At 45.4% G+C, this 19865-nt stretch overlaps 4 protein-coding genes across 4 annotated transcripts; 2 read left to right on the plus strand and 2 right to left on the minus strand.

Moving 5' to 3' along the window:
* Nucleotides 1–100: 100 nt before the first annotated feature.
* Nucleotides 101–2223, plus strand: LOC133415638 (polyubiquitin-C). The gene is made up of 2 exons (XM_061701839.1): nucleotides 101–185; nucleotides 726–2223. The coding sequence occupies exon 2, from the start codon at nucleotides 737–739 to the stop codon at nucleotides 2108–2110; it is 1374 nt and encodes a 457-aa protein (XP_061557823.1). The 5' UTR covers nucleotides 101–185; nucleotides 726–736; the 3' UTR covers nucleotides 2111–2223.
* Nucleotides 2224–3815: 1592 nt separating this feature from the next.
* Nucleotides 3816–5913, minus strand: LOC133415640 (polyubiquitin-C). The gene is made up of 2 exons (XM_061701840.1): nucleotides 5826–5913; nucleotides 3816–5293 (listed from the first exon to the last, which is right to left on the minus strand). The coding sequence occupies exon 2, from the start codon at nucleotides 5283–5285 to the stop codon at nucleotides 3912–3914; it is 1374 nt and encodes a 457-aa protein (XP_061557824.1). The 5' UTR covers nucleotides 5286–5293; nucleotides 5826–5913; the 3' UTR covers nucleotides 3816–3911.
* A 1743-nt stretch (nucleotides 5914–7656) lies between these two features.
* p2rx5 (purinergic receptor P2X, ligand-gated ion channel, 5) lies at nucleotides 7657–17738 on the plus strand. Its single transcript, XM_061703143.1, has 12 exons — nucleotides 7657–7850; nucleotides 10821–10971; nucleotides 11158–11229; nucleotides 11321–11396; nucleotides 12311–12395; nucleotides 12487–12567; nucleotides 13352–13493; nucleotides 14062–14195; nucleotides 14260–14353; nucleotides 14438–14503; nucleotides 14611–14699; nucleotides 15663–17738. The coding sequence occupies exons 1-12, from the start codon at nucleotides 7720–7722 to the stop codon at nucleotides 15892–15894; spliced, it is 1353 nt and encodes a 450-aa protein (XP_061559127.1). The 5' UTR covers nucleotides 7657–7719; the 3' UTR covers nucleotides 15895–17738.
* Nucleotides 17739–17795: 57 nt separating this feature from the next.
* emc6 (ER membrane protein complex subunit 6) lies at nucleotides 17796–19793 on the minus strand. Its single transcript, XM_061703150.1, has 2 exons — nucleotides 19583–19793; nucleotides 17796–18468 (listed from the first exon to the last, which is right to left on the minus strand). Exon 2 carries the CDS (start codon nucleotides 18435–18437, stop codon nucleotides 18105–18107), a length of 333 nt encoding a protein of 110 aa, XP_061559134.1. The 5' UTR covers nucleotides 18438–18468; nucleotides 19583–19793; the 3' UTR covers nucleotides 17796–18104.
* Nucleotides 19794–19865: the final 72 nt, after the last annotated feature.

Consider the following 19865-nt stretch of genomic DNA (forward strand, 5'->3'; position numbering starts at 1 on the left):
CTACAGGTTGAAATGCTGTGACCGGGGAAGGAGAGAACTATTTTTAGTGCGGATGGATATTGTGTATGACGTGGCAGCCTCTCTCATATATAAAGCCGTTTGCCATCGCAGCATATGAAAACGTCCGCAGACTTGCAAGACGATACGAGCTACAGATAAGTCTTCAATACAGTCACTTCTTCCACGTAAGTAGCTCATTATGGTCGAGCGCTCGAGTCAACTGTCTGGCGTGAATTGTATCGGGTTTTATTGATATATATTTATATAGTTTTCCATTGTAAGTACTACTGCCTGTAGTGGTGACTCGTTTTAAACATAGTTTCACGATACTGTGGTGTACTCTTTGCTTTAATGAACAATTTTATTAGCCTTATAATTCAGCGTCGTTAATTTGTTTTTGGGAAATGTTTGCTGTTGGCGCTAGCAATGACTCGCCATTTTTAGTGGTAGCGTCCATTATAAGCGACGACAAAAGCGAGTCAACGAGCTCTCAAAATGGCGTTGTCGACTGGAACGTAATGGCTGATTGTTTCACCAACTCAATAACCATACAATTGGCTGTTCTTAAAACTAATTGACGCTAGCTGCATTTTTGTGTAACATTTATTTAGAAATTTTTTATTTTCATGGCTAATGCTGTCACATTTTCCTGGTACTTTTCTGGCTGTGTTTTTAACTTCTCACCCCCCCCCCCCCCCCCCCCCACACCCCGCCAACCATTTTAGGTATAATAAACATGCAGATCTTTGTGAAGACCCTCACTGGCAAGACCATCACCCTCGAGGTTGAACCCAGTGACACCATTGAGAATGTCAAGGCCAAAATCCAGGACAAGGAAGGCATTCCCCCTGACCAGCAGAGGTTGATATTCGCTGGCAAACAGTTGGAAGATGGCCGCACGCTGTCTGACTATAACATCCAGAAAGAGTCCACCCTCCATCTTGTCCTGCGTCTGCGAGGTGGCATGCAGATCTTTGTCAAAACCTTGACTGGCAAGACCATCACCCTTGAGGTTGAGCCCAGTGACACCATTGAGAATGTCAAGGCCAAAATCCAGGACAAGGAAGGCATCCCCCCTGACCAGCAGAGGTTGATCTTCGCTGGCAAACAGCTGGAAGATGGCCGCACGCTGTCTGACTATAACATCCAGAAAGAGTCCACCCTCCATCTTGTCCTGCGTCTGCGAGGTGGCATGCAGATCTTTGTCAAAACCTTGACTGGCAAGACCATCACCCTTGAGGTTGAGCCCAGTGACACCATTGAGAATGTCAAGGCCAAAATCCAGGACAAGGAAGGCATTCCCCCTGACCAGCAGAGGTTGATCTTCGCTGGCAAACAGCTGGAAGATGGCCGCACGCTGTCTGACTATAACATCCAGAAAGAGTCCACCCTCCATCTTGTCCTGCGTCTGCGAGGTGGCATGCAGATCTTTGTCAAAACCTTGACTGGCAAGACCATCACCCTCGAGGTTGAGCCCAGTGACACCATTGAGAATGTCAAGGCCAAAATCCAGGACAAGGAAGGCATCCCCCCTGACCAGCAGAGGTTGATCTTCGCTGGCAAACAGCTGGAAGATGGCCGCACGCTGTCTGACTATAACATCCAGAAAGAGTCCACCCTCCATCTTGTCCTGCGTCTGCGAGGTGGCATGCAGATCTTTGTCAAAACCTTGACTGGCAAGACCATCACCCTCGAGGTTGAGCCCAGTGACACCATTGAGAATGTCAAGGCCAAAATCCAGGACAAGGAAGGCATCCCCCCTGACCAGCAGAGGTTGATCTTCGCTGGCAAACAGTTGGAAGATGGCCGCACGCTCTCTGACTATAATATTCAGAAAGAGTCCACCCTCCATCTTGTCCTGCGTCTGCGAGGTGGCATGCAGATCTTCGTAAAGACCCTCACTGGCAAGACCATCACCCTCGAGGTTGAGCCCAGTGACACCATTGAGAATGTCAAGGCCAAAATCCAGGACAAGGAAGGCATCCCCCCTGACCAGCAGAGGTTGATCTTCGCTGGCAAACAGCTGGAAGATGGCCGCACGCTCTCTGACTACAACATTCAGAAAGAGTCCACCCTCCATCTTGTTCTGCGTCTGCGAGGTGGCCAGTAATCAATCACAATTCCAAGTTCTGAATCTTAAAGTTCAATATAGTAGTTAAACTCAAATGCATTTGCCATGACCCAAATGTTCAGTGCACATGGTTGAATAAATGATTAAACCTATCATTCTGGTGTTTTTTGTTTTCCTCCCCCCATTTGAAGAACTTATGAGAAAATGTTTGTCAAACAAGTCTCAAGTTCCCTCCATTTAAGTTACACAGAACTTTGGCACTTATGCATTTGCCATCGGTCAGTTTTTGTCACAGGCCACATCCTTACTACAGCTTCCCACGCAGGGCCACTGTGATTGCGAACCCTTATACAAGTATGTGCCAAAACATTTGAATATTGAGGGGAAAGTCAATTTGTTTCAAAAAGTGAAATGTATATTTGTTCACCATACACTAAGGAACATATTTCAAGCCTTTTTCAATTTTTGACAAAGACAACAACCCAAAGGTTAAGGGATTGTATTTCTCTTGATCTTTCCCTCACACACTCTGATATGCAACACTGAAAGCCCCACCAGAATTGGAGCATTTTAATTTTGCTGCTGGTCCACATTGTTCGCATGTTTGTCTTCAGGCTTTGCACAACTGTTGGTTTTGGCCTACTGTTTAATAGCCATTATGACGGTCTATTAATCACAAAGACCTCTATTACACATAATTTCTTTGCTTACCCACATTGTTCCCATCTTTCACTATTTTTGCCTTACAATCTAAGTTTACCATGTAAATACATCTCAATTGGGTTTTCAGGTGCATCTCAAATATTTTAGCACAGTTGCATATATTCCAGCATCGCAATTCAAAAAATTCCAACCAATAGAAAATTTAGCACGGTGTACGACTGGTTAGAGCAGCAGCCTCACAGTTCTGAGGACCGGGGTTCAATCTGTGTGGTCACCTGTGTGGAGTTTGCATGTTCTCCCCGTGCCTGCATGGCTTTTCTCCGGGCACTCCGCTTTCCTCCCACACCCCCAAAACATGCGTGGTAGGTTAATTGACAACTCTGAATTGCCCGTAGGTGTGAATGTGAGGGCGAATGGTTGTTTGTTTGTATGTGCCCTGGGATAGGCTGGCGACCGGTTCAGAGTGTACCCCGCCTCCTGGCCGATGATAGTTGGGATAGGCTCTGGCATGCCCACGACCTGCTGAGAAGGGGCTCAGAAAATGGATGTATAAAATTACATTTTTTGAAAATGTTAAAATGTGGATTTTTGTTGAAAAACAAAACTGTTGAATGAGTTTTAACATTTTCCCAATTCTACTTACTATATTATCCATATGTTCCGAGTGTAATTCACATCAGTTTTCCTTCCCTCACTCAATTTCACAACTCCTTTAAATAGCAGATTGCATCCTCAGGGTTTCACTGCCTACATCAAATACTAGATGGTGCCACCACAAAAACTATTGCCTTAGCAAAATGTGTAGTCTATGCACCCAATTTACTTTTAATTACACTTTAGTCCACATTATGCATTTGAATACATGGCAGTTCTAGACTGGAGCAGTGGCATGGAAAAACCTCACCCTGAAAGACTACATGAGGTAGACCCACAGATACTCCGCAAAATATTAATCTATGGCAAATTAAGTTCTGTGCATTTTAGCATGACAACATAAATGGAGGGACTTTAAGACTACTTGTCTGACAAAGTACTTTTCCTTGAACATTTTCTCATCTTGAAACACAAAACAAACTCAGAATGACAGGTTGTATCATTTATTCCAACAACATGCACTTAACATATGGTCACGGCATTAGCCTTAGAATTTTTTTGTTTAACATGGAATTGTGATTGATTACTGGCCACCCCTCAGACGCAGAACAAGATGGAGGGTTGACTCTTTCTGGATGTTATAGTCAGACAGGGTGCGGCCATCTTCCAGCTGTTTGCCAGCGAAGATCAACCTCTGCTGGTCAGGGGGAATGCCTTCCTTGTCCTGGATTTTGGCCTTGACATTCTCAATGGTGTCACTGGGCTCAACCTCGAGGGTGATGGTCTTGCCAGTGAGGGTCTTTACGAAGATCTGCATGCCACCTCGCAGACGCAGGACAAGATGGAGGGTGGACTCTTTCTGGATGTTATAGTCAGAGAGCGTGCGGCCATCTTCCAACTGTTTGCCAGCGAAGATCAATCTCTGCTGGTCAGGGGGGATGCCTTCCTTGTCCTGGATTTTGGCCTTGACATTCTCAATGGTGTCACTGGGCTCAACCTCGAGGGTGATGGTCTTGCCAGTCAAGGTTTTGACAAAGATCTGCATGCCACCTCGCAGACGCAGGACGAGATGGAGGGTGGACTCTTTCTGAATATTATAATCAGAGAGCGTGCGGCCATCTTCCAGCTGTTTGCCAGCGAAGATCAACCTCTGCTGGTCAGGGGGGATGCCTTCCTTGTCCTGGATTTTGGCCTTGACATTCTCAATGGTGTCACTGGGCTCAACCTCAAGGGTGATGGTCTTGCCAGTCAAGGTTTTGACAAAGATCTGCATGCCACCTCGCAGACGCAGGACGAGATGGAGGGTGGACTCTTTCTGAATATTATAGTCAGAGAGCGTGCGGCCATCTTCCAGCTGTTTGCCAGCGAAGATCAACCTCTGCTGGTCAGGGGGGATGCCTTCCTTGTCCTGGATTTTGGCCTTGACATTCTCAATGGTGTCACTGGGCTCAACCTCAAGGGTGATGGTCTTGCCAGTCAAGGTTTTGACAAAGATCTGCATGCCACCGCGCAGACGCAGGACGAGATGGAGGGTGGACTCTTTCTGAATATTATAGTCAGAGAGCGTGCGGCCATCTTCCAGCTGTTTGCCAGCGAAGATCAACCTCTGCTGGTCAGGGGGGATGCCTTCCTTGTCCTGGATTTTGGCCTTGACATTCTCAATGGTGTCACTGGGCTCAACCTCAAGGGTGATGGTCTTGCCAGTCAAGGTTTTGACAAAGATCTGCATGCCACCTCGCAGACGCAGGACAAGATGGAGGGTGGACTCTTTCTGGATGTTATAGTCAGACAGGGTGCGGCCATCTTCCAGCTGTTTCCCAGCGAAGATCAACCTCTGCTGGTCAGGGGGGATGCCTTCTTTGTCCTGGATTTTGGCCTTGACATTCTCAATGGTGTCACTGGGCTCAACCTCGAGGGTGATGGTCTTGCCAGTGAGGGTCTTCACAAAGATCTGCATGTTTGCACCTAAGATGAATTAAAATGTATTAAATTCATTGCTTAAAAATCTTATGTTAGTACATTGGGCCTAAGCTAAACAGGTTTATAAATGAACATTTTACACAAAACACCATTTAAAACGTCATTTAGTTGCAACAATAACCAACTGTATAATTAATGAGTTGCGGAAGCAATCCGCCAGAATTCTGGTCGACAGCGCCATTTTGAGACCTTGTTGACTCTCTTTTGTTCAGCGGCAGTCCTCCATAATGGACGCTGCCACTGAAAATGTCGAGTTACTGCTATTGCTGACAACAAACCAATGCTCGAAATATCAACTCAGCGACGATGGAATGTAACACGACGTTACACAGTAGTTTGTTAAACAAATAGGAAGAGACTTTAAATGCGTCAAAATGAAAAGACAACGGCCACCAGTGCTTACAATGGCTATGTAATCTTAAACGTACAACCAAAATAAAAAAATAAAAAATAAACGCCACAATTAACCCCAGAGACAGTGGACTCAATAGCTAAACCAAAATAAATTGTTACTTACGATAAAGAAGTGACGCTCGTACCTTCTCGTTCTATGAGGGCGGAAACGCCAAAGTCCTTTATATACGAGCGGCTGCAACGTCATTGACAATATCCAACCGCACTAAAAAATAGTTCCCTCCTTTCCCGGCACAGCATTTCAACCTTTAGGGTTTATTTCGTTGACACCCGTTAACAATTTAAAGTACATTCTAAGAATATATACAATAAATTGTAAACGACACATTTATTTGAAAATGATATATCTTTTTTAAAATGTTGATGTTGGCCTCGCGGAATAATATCACATGGCACTAAGGTCCCTCTTGCCGGAGTTTTGTAGAAGGATCTCAACGACTCCAATCTTTCCGTTGTGATTGGATGGAAGGATTGTTTATTTACAACAAATAAGACCTTGTCAGTCATTATACAATGCTCATACAGTCCCTGTGAAGTGAAGATAAAAATGTCATATACATTTGACACACCGCAGAGAAGAGTTGTTAAACAGCCTAGCAAATTTGAATTCATAAAACAAAATCAAGTTTATAAAACGAGGCTCCAAAATCGGGAAAAATAGCGCCCTCTGGCCGTCCCCGCAGAATGTGCTGAAAAAACGCCCGCTGGACTCTTACCTGTTATCAAATATGTTCCTGTACGAACGTATGCTCTCAAATGTCTGTCGTTGGGAGCCACAGGCTGAATAACGTAGGCCAAGTGTGTTTAATAGTGTGCGGCGGTGACATATTGGACCGAGCCGACGCCAGTCGGCAAAATAGAGGGCTCGCGAGCTAGGCTAGCTAAGCTAGGCTACCTAGACTATAATGAAGTTATACTGTTTTACCCTAATTTGAAGGCCTTTTTTTTTGTTTAAACTACTTTTTCTATCGGCAACCGCACACAAAAATGTTCCCTAAAAAGGCCACATTTTCTGACACAGAAAAACCTCAATTTCCCTGGAACCCATCATCCGATTTCCAAGATTCTCTGTGCGTGGTACTCAGGTCGAAGTGGCCATTCCAGCCAAACTGAGCATTTTCACAGACTGTCATTTTGGGGAACTCTTGTCACATTGCGACTACTATGACACACTATTCATTTTGTTTTACTCTGCAGTCAGGTTGGCATTGCATATCAGAATGTTCTCAATTGCCTATAACCCTGATAAAGGTTAAATGATCAAAATGTGTGGCACTTGTCAAGGTGAATCATTTCTCAACTTGTCAACTTGTCTCGGGTAAGGCAACAGCAAAAGTCCCGTGAGATAAGTTTGTGTTTTTGTGTGAAGTTCATGTTTTGTTGGCTTTGTTCTTTGAACACATTGATTTTGTGTGCAAATGCGATATATAACTCTTTGAAATTTGCAGGAAAAAAACTTTCCAATTACAAAGGGTTCGGTGAATGCACGCATGAAACTTGAGGAGTTCAGTATCTCCAACAAAGTTAAGAACACTGACCTAATGGAAAGCAATTGCATACATTCGAACTCAATGAGTTTTGGTTAATCCACAGCTTGTTAGATTCGAATAATATTCGGAAGTTTTAACTGATTGAATTCAATCGGTTATGCAATTCACAGATTTAAGGTGGTCTGAAGGAATCTGAATACATGCATGTTATAATTGAAATAACAATGATGACTTTTTCTCCGTGCTAAAATTACTTGGGTGCATTCTCGCCTCCTTTTTCACGCCCCTGATAAAGGAAGATATTCCCCCCAAAGCAAAGCACGGCAGTAGTAAGGTTGACTAGTTGAGTATTCATCTTCAAGTGTGCTGAATGGTTGAATTTGACATGCGCTCATGTTGCCTTCTGCCATATTGGAGGAGCACGCGGAGTGACAAACGAGTCAACCGGCTGAGGAGGGGACACGCACCGTGTTGCTCACTCACTCGCACACTCACACGACCGCCGACATGGCCGGCTGGGGCACCTTCTTCTTCTCCCTCCTCAACTACAAGACGGAAAAGTACGTCATCGCCGAGAACAGGCGGATCGGAATACTGTTTCGAATCTACCAATTGGCCGTGCTGGGATACATAATCGGGTAAGGTGCGATCGTTCGTTGGCCCCCGCTGCTTCTGTCCATGGGTGCCTTTGCACAGACTAACCTTCCTCAAAGTGATTCGCGAAGTTAAAAATAGTTGCGCCTGCGCAACTCCTATGTATTTGCTTTGCTCGGTTAAAGTGCCAGAGCATGTGCGTGTGTTCATGTTTATTATAAATACTACACTGGTCAGACTCCATACTGTGTGACATCATGGAATTGTCTGAAAGTGAACGTGACAAGGAAGTGACGGTTACAATATCAACGGGATATGTAATTGTATCGTAAATTGTCTGACAAGAGTAGGCAGCGCAGTTGACTGGTGGTTAGGCAGTCGACTGCGTCACAGTTACTTCTTAGGTTGTGGGATAGGATGGAGGCTCCGGCCTCCCCATGTGTGGGTTTTCCTCCAACATTCTCCAAACATGCATGTTAGGTTAATTAAACACTCTAAATGACCCATTAAGTGTGAATGTGAGTGGAAATGCTTGTTTATCTCGTGCATACGTCCCCTGCGATTGGCTGGCGACCAGTTGAGGGTGTACCCCGACTCTTGTCCAAAGCCAGGCTCCAGCTCACCCGCGGCCCAAATGAGGAGACGAGAACAGGAAAATGGGTGGATGATCATGATCTGACAGCAACTTGAAAGCTGTTGTCCTAATACCATACTAAAGAAAAGTACCGTCTTTCATTTTGTTAATGCCTGTGAAGAAACTTCATTGGGTGCACCGATAATAGTATTGCGGCACGGTGGACAACAGGTTAGCACGTGTGCCTCACAGTTCTGAGGTCCTGGATTCACATCCGGCCTCGCCTGTGTGCAGTTTGCATGTTCTCCCTGTGCCCGCGCGGCTTTTCTCCGGGTATGCCGGTTTCCTCCCACATCCCAAAGACATGCACGGTCGGTTGATTGAAGACTCTAAATTGCCGGGAGGTGTGATTGTGAGTGCGAATGGTTGTTTGTTTCTATGTACCCCTGGGATTGGCTGGCGACCGGTTCAGGGCGTACCCCGCCTCTCGCCCGAACATAGCTGGGACGGGCTCCGGCACGCCCGCGACCCAAGTGAGGATAAACGATTCTGAAAATGGATGGATGGATGGAGGTTCCTAATACTCCGTTTGACCGCCATGGTCAGAGAGGTGACAACGCTATTTTATAATTCTTCGCAGGGGTTTGCAGCCCTTGAAGAGGATTTTCTAAAGTTTGGTTACTGTTTTTGGAGGCACGTTGTCTATCGAAGGCATTATTTCCCCCCCCCCCCCCCCACAATTTAAACCAGTCCTCAGGTGTCTTAATATATATATATATATATATATAAATATATATATATATATATATATTTCATCAATATAGCCAAAGAATAAACAAATATAACACACTTTACACATCCTGTTTCTTTTCTTGCTGAAATTAAGAGTAATTTGAGAGGGTGGAGAGTCTCGTGCAAGTCAGCAACGAGCGATTCCGCTAGATTTTGGGATTACAGTGACGAATGCGGGTGGAGCTACAGGATTGGCTCGGCAAGCGAGTGGCTTCTACTTGCGGGAGCGGAGCCCGGAGTGTGTCAAGACAATGAAAGTGTTTTCACTCACGGGATGCGGATGCAGCAGTTCATACACATCAACAACTTCACCAAGCAATCAGTATGCACTGGTTATCAGGCGCGACCACTGCTAGCTAATGTTAAAATATGCGTCCGACAAAAGTCGCTGCAGCTCTGCTTACTGTTTGGTTTTGACATGATAGCAGTGGCGTCGCACCTGTGGGGGATGTAGCTGTTTATGTTTGACAGCGTCTTTGCATGACAGTGCTGCAGTGGCTCCAAAGTGACTCTGGATCTTCACCCGGCCGAGCCGGTCACGTTATGGGCGGAGAAACGCAGGGCAGGGGCGGTTATTATCTAAACTAGCCTCACCATGACATAACAGTAGGGTTCAGGTGCAGAATGGCTCTTACAGGCACATTTTCACAAGTAGGCCTATAGCCTACCAAAAGATTTACTGGATTGCTTCGTTTCACACTTGACGTGTCAGCAAGCACTCAGGAGACCCAACTATTTGTAAACAATTTCCATAATTTCGCCCTTGAAAGCAGAGGCCACTGTTTAAGGAACGCTATGTGCTTGTGTGTGTGACAGACAGCTTTAGGAAGTCCTTCATTTGAAAGGTGCATTCTCATTTACAGACTCGGACGGACGACGCTGCAAACTACAACCGCAATAATGTTCAATGAATACTTCTTCGGCAGTGTCGATACAAACTGAAGGCTATTGACTTTGTAGACTAGACGGAATATTTCATCCCGCACCTACTGAAGCAGCTGGTAAGTGTGTGTTTTGGGATAGCTATCATAAATGATCCGTCCGTTTTCCGTAGCGCTCGTCCTCGTCAGGATGGCGCATGAGCTGGCTGTTACCTCATTGGGAACTCCAACTGATCGTTCGTGTTTCGGCTATTTCAATTCTCCCGGCAGTCCCCAATTATGTCAGAACGCCGCCTCTAGGCTAGCATTGGTTGAGGCGCATCCCTCTCGCTCAGTCGTCCTTGGACCGCCTTCCTTGTTCATTTCCGGACTCAGTGCACAATTTTAACAGTCACCTCGAGAGCAGGCTCCTCCGCACTCGGTGCATTTTGTGCCATTTTGAGCCTTGTGACACTGGCCCCAAAATAGGAAAAACAATCGGAATTGATAGATTGATCGATCATTCATTTTCCCTGTCGTTGATCAAGAAAATGTAGTCAAATGCCCATCCCTACCGTCAATAGAGATTTCTATCTAGCTATCTAGCTAGCTAGCTAGCTACCTACCTACACGGCATATGTGGTTCAGGATCGCAGCAGGGCACGGAGCGGAGCCCGTGGGCATCGGGATGCGCGAACGTTAGCTGCGGTCGGTAAACCGCTACACTAATAAAGAGACTTGATGGCAAAACAGATGGCTGAATTGTGAATCGTTGCTTCGTGCATTAGGTGGGTGTTTGTGATGAGGAAGGGCTACCAGGAGAGAGAGGAGGCCATCCAGTCGTCCGTCATCACCAAGCTCAAAGGCGTCACGCTCACCAACAGCTCTGAGAGCGGCCTTCGCCTGTGGAGTGCCGAGGACTGTGTCATTCCACCGAGTGTACGTATATTGCCGGCGTCCTTTGCATCAGAACCTTCCCCGACGTATGCGCTGCCAAGAGGGATTAGGAATTCGCAGCAGCGTCTGCCCAAACAGATTGAACAGTATTGATCTTCTCCAGGCTGTAATTCATTGAACCTTTTGCTCCTTCGTCAGAATGACTAAAGCCCCGATTGTGTTGCGCAGGGAGAACAGGTTTTCTTCGTGGTAACAAATTACATCGAGACCCCCGATCAGAGGCTGGGCTTCTGCGCCGAGGTGAGCGCGCACAAGAGCGGTCCCCCGTGTTAATTGCGGAATGACCCCAATAGCAACGCTTTGAATTGAAGTGTTGTTTTTTGCATCGCAGAGTTTCAAGGTGCCAAATGGCCAATGCCTTAGCGATGATGACTGCATCGAGGGGGAGACTGTCGTAGCGGGGCACGGTGAGGACCGGTTACTGTCAAGAATCACACTTATTACGACGTGTGGCAAAATACTTCGTACTGGGAGTCCTCGGTTTACAAGGGAATTCATTCCATTCTTACGGCGGTGACGAATTTCGACATGCGCAAGTTGGAATGCACTGTAGTCCATCACTCATCCACTTTAATGTAGTAGTAAAGTCACAATCATAATGAATATTTGTATGACAAGCCCTAGCAATGACCAAAAACTGATTTAGAGCGCATTCATGAATTAGAGCCCTTTTTTTACGTACATGTACGGCACCTCGAATTTTCAGGGCCACAAAAGAATTATATCTGTAATCTGTTTGCATTACAGAATTTTTGAGCTCACGAAAGTGGCGGTCCGTGCAGTTCTGCAGGCCAGCGCTTCCGAACCGGTGGGTCGGCCTCCCTCCGAAAGCGGTTTGGGAACCCGTTTTGTGTGAGTCGCGGAGAGCTAGGACAAACAGAGCGATTTGTTTCAGTCTAGTGCAGAGGCATACGACGTTCCCACGCCGAATGTATTCGGGAAAGGACAGGAAGCGTAACTGCTCCGCACTCGAGCCGCTAGTTAAGCTAATACAAGCTAATACAGTGCAGCTCAGCCTTTGGCGGCACATCAAACTCATTTGAAAGGCGATGTACAAATCTAATACACTGCACTTGTGCTTCCGAAGGTTCTTTTGGAACAAAACATCGTTATTGTTCTTAACTTCTATAGAAGCGGGTGGCGACTTGGCAACATGAGCAAAATGGGATGACAAGCGTGGCGAACCACTGCTCTGTACTTTGTACTGCATGCCACCATGCCTGTTTCATCATCAGCAATCCACGCAGTCCCAATTTGTCCGATTTTGGCATCAGCTCTCTCTAACCCTAACCCAGCCAAGAATCTTTGCTCTCTCCATCAGGAATTAAAACAGGCTTGTGTATAAACAGCACCGGGACCTGCGAGATTCGTGCCTGGTGTCCTGTAGAATACAGCAAGAGACCCGCGTGAGTACCTGAGGACATTTTCACCGACGCAGCGCGTAGCAAACTGCCATCCCTTCGGAACGACCGTCCCGCTTCCTATGTTCCCTCCCAGAGTGCCGCTCCTGAGCGAAGCCGAAAACTTCACCATTTACATCAAGAACTTCATCCGGTTCCCGATGTTCGAATTCTCCAAGTAAGTGTCTCCAGGTGGTGCCGAGCGGTGGCGTGCCTCCGGTTTCATCAGCGCTTCATTCCGTAGACCAGACATCTGCGGCCCGCGGAGGCTTTAAATAGCTTTCGGGTGCAGGGAGCCTTCTATTAATACGGCCTGCGCGTTGCGCTCAGCGAGACGGCCGAACAGTCATGTGAGATGCCCTCGACAGCGAGCCCAACTGCGGACAGGTGTCACACGACACGGACTCCCCCTCTCTCCACTTTCAAGTGTTGTGGAGAGAGGACACTCGTCGTGGCAATGATGTACAACACGAGCTCATTGAAAGGAAGCACACGTCTTTCTTTGGTTTCTAGACCACTCTCAGTCTTTTCATGACCAGATGTAGGCGATGGAAAGCACCGTTAACCGGCGCTGGGAAACGCGTGGTGGGTTTCAAATTAATGGCAGAAACGCTGTACTATACATTACTGCTCGGGAGCCGTAAAAGCCTTTTCAAGCCGCTCAGCATTTAGGTCCAAACTCTAATCAACGTGCTTCACAGACTAATTATTAGTATCCATTATGTTTGTTTCTTTCAGGCAATGTATCTCAAATAAAGCAAAACGATGAGAAAAGAGAAAAGAACATTTTGAACCGTTTAGACATTTTTAACGCGATGACGTCTCTTTCTTACATTGTCTCTATCATGTGGGCTCTGTCATGTCAAAACAATATTAACACAAGCCCGGACCAACAAATGACTCGCGTCCTTGATTCTTACGAGGCGTCATACTTGCCGTGACCGCCGTCTTCACTTTGTTAGGTCCAACGTTCTCGACAGCGCCGATGACGGCTACTTGAAAAGATGCTCCTACGACCGAGTGAACCATCCTTACTGTCCCATCTTTCGCCTCGGAGATCTGGTCAAACGGGCTGGACACGACTTTCAGGACATGGCTGCCAAGGTACAAAGCTCCATAATGTAAAATGATTTGTTTTCTTTTAAAGAAAACGTTTATACAGTTCGCATGTGTCTTAAGAATATGTCTTAGCTATGGCTAAGATGTGCATCCAACAGAACAAATAGGCAACGCTACCTTTAGCAACACAAGAGAAGAGTCATGTCCACCGATAGGATACAGGTGACAGTGCTCGATTAAAGAAAATGTTGAATTAACCCCCCAAAGTAAAATGTATGCAACATTAAGACGCTATGATCGAACACCAAATGGCACATGATGAGAATTTGTGTGTTACATGGTTTCCGGCTTTTGATAAAGGTTGTCTTGTTTTTTGTTTTTAGAATTGCATGGCGGGATGGATAAAATGGTAGCAGTCGCCGTTAGCGGGATTCTTTCGAATGGTGTATAAGACTATTTCCATGAGCACCTTTGTCATTCGGGTTCAAGCTGACTCACTCGAGCAGTATGCATACCCTTCTTTCTTGACTGGCGTAATTGAAAAAATGGCTGTCTTTTGAGCAACAAGCAGCGCAGAACCCCACGCCCCATTTTCGGATCCTCCTGTTTTCAGGGTGGGTCTGTTGGTATCCTAATTGAGTGGAATTGTGATTTGGACAAGGACTACTCTCAGTGTAATCCACAATACAGCTTCACCCGTTTGGACATCAACTTGAACAACTCTGTTTCACCGGGATACAACTTCAGGTACGTCATCTCAGTACTCCCACTTTTCTTTCTAACTAAACCATCTGATGACGTTGCCTTGCAGATATGCCAGATACTATAAGGATGAAAATGGGGAAACCTTTCGCACTTTGTATAAAGTATATGGAATTCGCTTTGACATCATGATCAATGGCCAGGTAGTACTGTCGCTGTCATTTGAGAAGTTTAGGGCAGCCTTTTCCAGTAGTCGTCACTCCAGTTAATGTTTTTTCCCCTTGCAGGCTGGAAAATTCAATATCATTCCCACAATAATTGCCATTGGCTCCGGTGTTGCTCTTCTCGGAATAGTGAGTTATCGTCATAATATTGCTTTTTTTGTACGTTACAATTACGATGTAGCGCTGTGCCAAATCAATTGTTCTGGTGACTTTTTAAACAATCAATCTTTTTCCAGGGAGCCTTTGTGTGTGATATGATCCTGCTGTACATGATGAACACAAGCTCCTTCTATCGAAACAAGAAGTTCGAGATCATCAATTTCAAGTATGTTTTATGCTTCGAGGCATCTTCAAACTGTGGGGCGGTGACGATCCCCACCAAGAAATTTCAAGGCAGCCAATTTTGGAACATGCCTCTGTATACAATGTTGCTTTTCATTTTACCATCTTCAAATAATGGCATTATCCACAAAACACACTGTCTTATGAAGGGAATATTCGTGCCCCACTTATGTATTTATTTTACAAGGGGGGGAAAAAGTTGAAATCTGACAAGGATAATACTTGTCTTTTGCAAGAATAGTCACATTTTGATGCAAAGTCATGCACTGCAGAGACTCGACTATTGGCGATCTGCGATATAGAGACCATATAAAAACATCTTCATCGTTTTACCACTTTGCAAATGCTTTAAGCACATGAACCTATCAAAAGACTCTTTTCAAACGATTCCTTAGCGGTTGATCTCCCGCTTGCTCGCAGTTCTTCAAAGAGGCGGCAAGGCGTGCAAGCTCATTATTTATCCGTCCCAGTGAAAGTTTACTGTGAAACTAACCCAAAACAAAATAGAATTCAACATTGTATATGTAAAAACCAAAATGCTCAACTCAACCATTTAAGAATGCAAGTCTACTATCTTAATGCGAATGTGAAATGCGAAATGCCATGGGGAGGCTAACAGAAGTGACCATATAAGTATACGATGTGATGGTAATCCTAAACCTTGGAACAACGGATCATTTTAATCAACTCTGTGATGCCCAGCATGTTGCAGGATGACGCCGTACTCCACTGAAGGCGCGCGACTCTCAATCTGGACAATCCGGCTGTATACTATAAACCCCAGCGCCTACAAATATGCAAATGATGAACCGCAGTATAGCGGGGGTTCACTGTACGAGCAATCCGCCTCACACTTTGAAAGCGCTAACGAAATGTGATTTTATTCTGGCTTCAAAGAGAACGTTTTTCATCCACTGGCTGATCTCTGCCACGGCGAATATTACAGGAAAGAGCGGAACTCCATCAGGGAGCGGAAGGGTCGGGAAAGGAAATCCAGGAAATTAGCGGCTGTCAACTCAATGAAAAACACGGCGGATATTGAAGCCTTAGAGGCTGAGAACAAGCCACCTGAGGACAAGCGGGGTCCCACCATTCCACGCAACACGGGCCAGCGGTACGCCCTCGCTCGCCAGGGTGCGGAACCAAAGCATCACATCACATTCGCGTCACGCAACTGAAAATGCAAGACCGGTCTCAAGAGGCGGAACCCAAAAGTGGAACTCACTTCTCGCCTTGTTGACGTGACTGTCGCCTCGCCGCCTGCTCGAGTGATTCTTTTGCCTCGACTGCAGAGAGACCAGCCGTGACAACTGCACCCGCGGCGTCGATCGTCTCAACATCAATTTGGCAGCGGGTGGCAAGACAAAGGGAAACGCGCTGGATTCATTGACATTGTTTTAGCCAATCGCTCCTTGACAGCCTATTTTTGCATTGTGTTTCATGGTGCCTGAGCGACATTGGCAGCTGGTCACCTGAGCTGTAGAAATTCTCATTCAAACTGTATTCACCCTCACGTTATGTTGCCGGTCGAACCGATCCATTTTCAAGGCAATTCGAAAAGAAAATAGAGTGAAGCAGCGCCCTTGCGCCGCAAAAGGTCATTCACTCCAGCAGCGCTTCTCTAAAAAGACTTTGCTAACTCTAAGTACCACCATCATGACCAACATTAAAATACTGTAGCGTATTTAGTAGCGTTCATCAAAAACAAAACAGCTTCTATTCCTGAAGTATATTTCACATTGTGAACCACTGTAACGTTATGCAGTTTGACCATTAGCCTGCACTAAAATATAGGCGAACCAAAAGCAGCATTTAAATAATTACTATATTGAAAAGCATCGCATATAGAAATTGCACCTCAGTTTAAAGACAGTTCTTAAAGAGGAAACACAAATTCATTGTATTAAAATGTTAAACACAACTGAACGCTACCGAGTGATTCGTTCGCAAATCTCTCGTCGTGCTACCACGCTGAGAATCGGTGCGCAAGAGAAGAAGACAAAGTAGCCGTGTTTATAATGGCGGAAACGGTTTCAAATGCACAATATATGCCACAATCGGTGATCCACCCCAATACCTTTATAGAATTTCACTCATCTTACATTGCCCGTAAAAATAAAGGGCTTACAGATGCCGCCACTCGGCAAAAACATACACAACCGGCAAAGACTCTCCATAACGTCTGCTAACAACCCACGCTAAACTTCACCATCAAAGATGTTCTCTCCGTTAAGATGTATCACTTCAGCCTGCTTCCTCAACTCCACGTCCGACTTGATTAGTCAGGGCTTTGGCACAATCGTGTGGCATCACAGAAAGAAAACCCCAAAACTTTTCCTTATTTAACATGGTCCAGGTCAAATGGACCCAGCAACACGATTGCTGTTCCTGAGAAAATGAACATAAGAGAGTTAACACAGCTTTCTTCCATTTTTCTGAACTATTCGCAGAATTTACAGCAAAGTATCAATAGCTACATGGTATGACAAAGTCCATCAATGATATTCCATTTTTTGGGCACTTTCTGAAGTTATACAAGTGGAGCAGCATTAACGCTGATAATTCTGAAACATTTATTTAAGTCACAGGTGGGCAACGTTTGGGCTGCAAGGCCGCACTGACAAGTTACATGATCAGGAGTCCTGTCCTATTTATTTGCAATAACGTTGCCTTTTTCAACCTAAAATTGGTCAAATGAAATTTCCATTTCATGAAATCTTTTTTTTTTTTTTTTTAAATAATTGGTTATATTTTACATTGAACAATTGTGTTTAGAAATTCTTTTTGTCAGGAGTATAAGTTGTTTCAAGATAAAAAAAAAAAAAAAAAAACCTCATTTTTCAACCTCATCTACAAATGACTTGCCCCATCTGTCCAATGTAGCCACCATACTTGCCCAGCCCTCATTTCAATGCCTTGTCGCCACGATTCATGTAATGAATTCAACCGCTAAGCGATCTGCCTCGTATTGTGTGCTCCTGTTAAATTGTGAGCGTATTCCTACTTATTTCAAAGGTCTTATTGTTGCAAATGAATGTACGCCTTCGACAGTATTAAAGCAGAAAGAAAATATGACGCATGCAAGTACAGAAGACTTTATTCCAATTAGTAATCACATCTTTACTGTACAGAAAAGTGTAATACCAAGCGTTTACACCTTGTTTAGGATGTCATGTGCTACAGTCTGTTACACCACAAATCCAAATAAGAATCCTGGGCAGGGTCATAAATGAGGAGAGGCCCGGAGCTAATAAAAGGCATCGTTGAGTGTGTGAAGAGGAAACTAAATGTATATTGGATCAGCAGGTCAGAATGGAATAACATTAAGATCTATTTTTGGCTCATCTACGGTTCAAACAAAATGTAATTAGGTTAAGGTCAGGTCATTTTAGTACACGTGCACCATTCCATAGAGGAAAGTCCAGAAGAGGACGTAGGTGAAAAGACCTCCGACCAGGCCCCCGGTGAAGAGCAGCCGTCTGGATTTAAAGCACTTGTTCCATCGGCGTCCGGCCTTGAGAATAAGCAGTAAAGACAGGAGGAACGAGGACAAAAAGTAAAAAATGAAGCCGTACAGTCCCGTCAGGCCCAGGATACCGGCCGTCGCTCCCGACAGCGCCGACACGGAGGTGCGGCAGTAGTCCAGCACGGCCGCGTTCCCCCTCATGGCCACTTCGCTGATGAACTGCGGCCCCTCTCGCTTGGCTACTACGGCTGCCATCTGGGCTCCGGTCGTGGGTCACGGGAAGATTCTGCGGATAACGGACGACGCTGATGATGAGATCACTACCATTTGCGACACCATTTTCAAGCGGTTCTGTACAATCGCGTTCATTAGAGTGGATATAACACACACACACACACACACACGCACACTCCTGTTCGAATGCCAGGTTTTTGTGACATAAAAAAAAGGAAACCAAGAAAAATCATTTCAAAACTTTGTTGGGTTTGCACCAAGTAAGCCTTTTCGGAACCTTTTTCACATTTCCCCACATGCGTTTAGGGGAGAATTCAAGCGCGCCTTTGAAAAATGCAGTTGTGACTGAGGTTTTTCTTTCTAAGATTAGGTTTCCGTCTTGACGACTTAACCCGTAGATCAGACATATGAAGAGGACAGGAAATAGTTGTCACTTGTGCGATCAGCCTAGCTTTCTTCTTGCCTTCTCATCAATTCTGAAGCGATGCTCAGTTTTTGGTTATGTCACTGTTGTGCCATATTTCTTCCACTTGATGATGTCAACTCTGGCTTCCACGGTATACTGAATGCCTTGGAAATTCTTTGGCACCCTTCTGACCGATACCTTCGAACAACGAGATCCGATGGCTTGTGCTTCTAAGACGTGACTAGAAAAAATGTGAAGAAAAGCCTCGTAGTACAGCTGAAATGATTTCTTTTTTTCGGTTAGTCAGAGGCACTTTAAATTGTAGCAGGTGCACAGTGACTCCCATTTAACATGAGTTTGAATGTTAATTCCCATTTATAGAGGGGTGTGCACACTTGTGCAACTACACGAGCTCAGCAGTCGTCGTCCCCCCCCCACTTCCCCTATGTGAAAGATTTCAGAAAGCGTCTTATTTCAATTGATTTGCACAGGTTACCGGTCACATTTGAAAGCACATCAACGACATTTTGAGCGTGTCGACTTTGAATATTCCCTGCCCGTATAGTTAACGCCATCATTGCTTTGCAGCAGATGCTTCCGTCGAAATTTTGAAGACGTTTCTGCTGCCGACAACAGTTGATTGCGTTTGAGACGTGTTCGTGCTCAAATGACACCAGCGTTGTACGACTTTCTTCCATCTTACTTGAACGCCGTGCTAACACCGTGTTCGTGCTAATGCTAAGAGCTTCGTGGTTCTTACCGGAGCGACAACGGAGGAGCTTCTCACAAATGCATCCTGTGGGAAATATCACTTCGGCGACTTGAACTTGGAGCTGCTACCAAAAATGTCAGTATATATGACAAGGAAAAGCCACATTCATTTTTTGGGTTTTTTTCCCCCCAAATCCAATAGGAGTCCTTGTCAGTCAGTCCCCGTCCATACCATTCGCAATGGATTGTGGGAACTTGAAAGAGCAGCCCGGTTGAACTAAAACCAAAACACGTGCCTCGGTGGCGGCCATCTTGGAAAGGTCGACGTTCCC

Source organism: Phycodurus eques, chromosome 17 (genome assembly GCF_024500275.1).
Source record: "Phycodurus eques isolate BA_2022a chromosome 17, UOR_Pequ_1.1, whole genome shotgun sequence".
NCBI classification, from domain to species: domain Eukaryota; kingdom Metazoa; phylum Chordata; class Actinopteri; order Syngnathiformes; family Syngnathidae; genus Phycodurus; species Phycodurus eques.

Excerpts from the sequence above, each read along its gene's own strand:
- LOC133415638 (XM_061701839.1), top strand. The coding sequence starts at position 737 with ATGCAGATCTTTGTGAAGACCCTCACTGGCAAGACCATCACCCTCGAG.
- LOC133415640 (XM_061701840.1), bottom strand. The coding sequence starts at position 5,285 with ATGCAGATCTTTGTGAAGACCCTCACTGGCAAGACCATCACCCTCGAG.
- p2rx5 (XM_061703143.1), top strand. The coding sequence starts at position 7,720 with ATGGCCGGCTGGGGCACCTTCTTCTTCTCCCTCCTCAACTACAAGACG. Across the intron at positions 7,851-10,820 it reads GTGCTGGGATACATAATCGG|GTGGGTGTTTGTGATGAGGA; the intron begins GTAAGGTGCGAT and ends TTCGTGCATTAG. Across the intron at positions 12,396-12,486 it reads GAATACAGCAAGAGACCCGC|AGTGCCGCTCCTGAGCGAAG; the intron begins GTGAGTACCTGA and ends GTTCCCTCCCAG.
- emc6 (XM_061703150.1), bottom strand. The coding sequence starts at position 18,437 with ATGGCAGCCGTAGTAGCCAAGCGAGAGGGGCCGCAGTTCATCAGCGAA.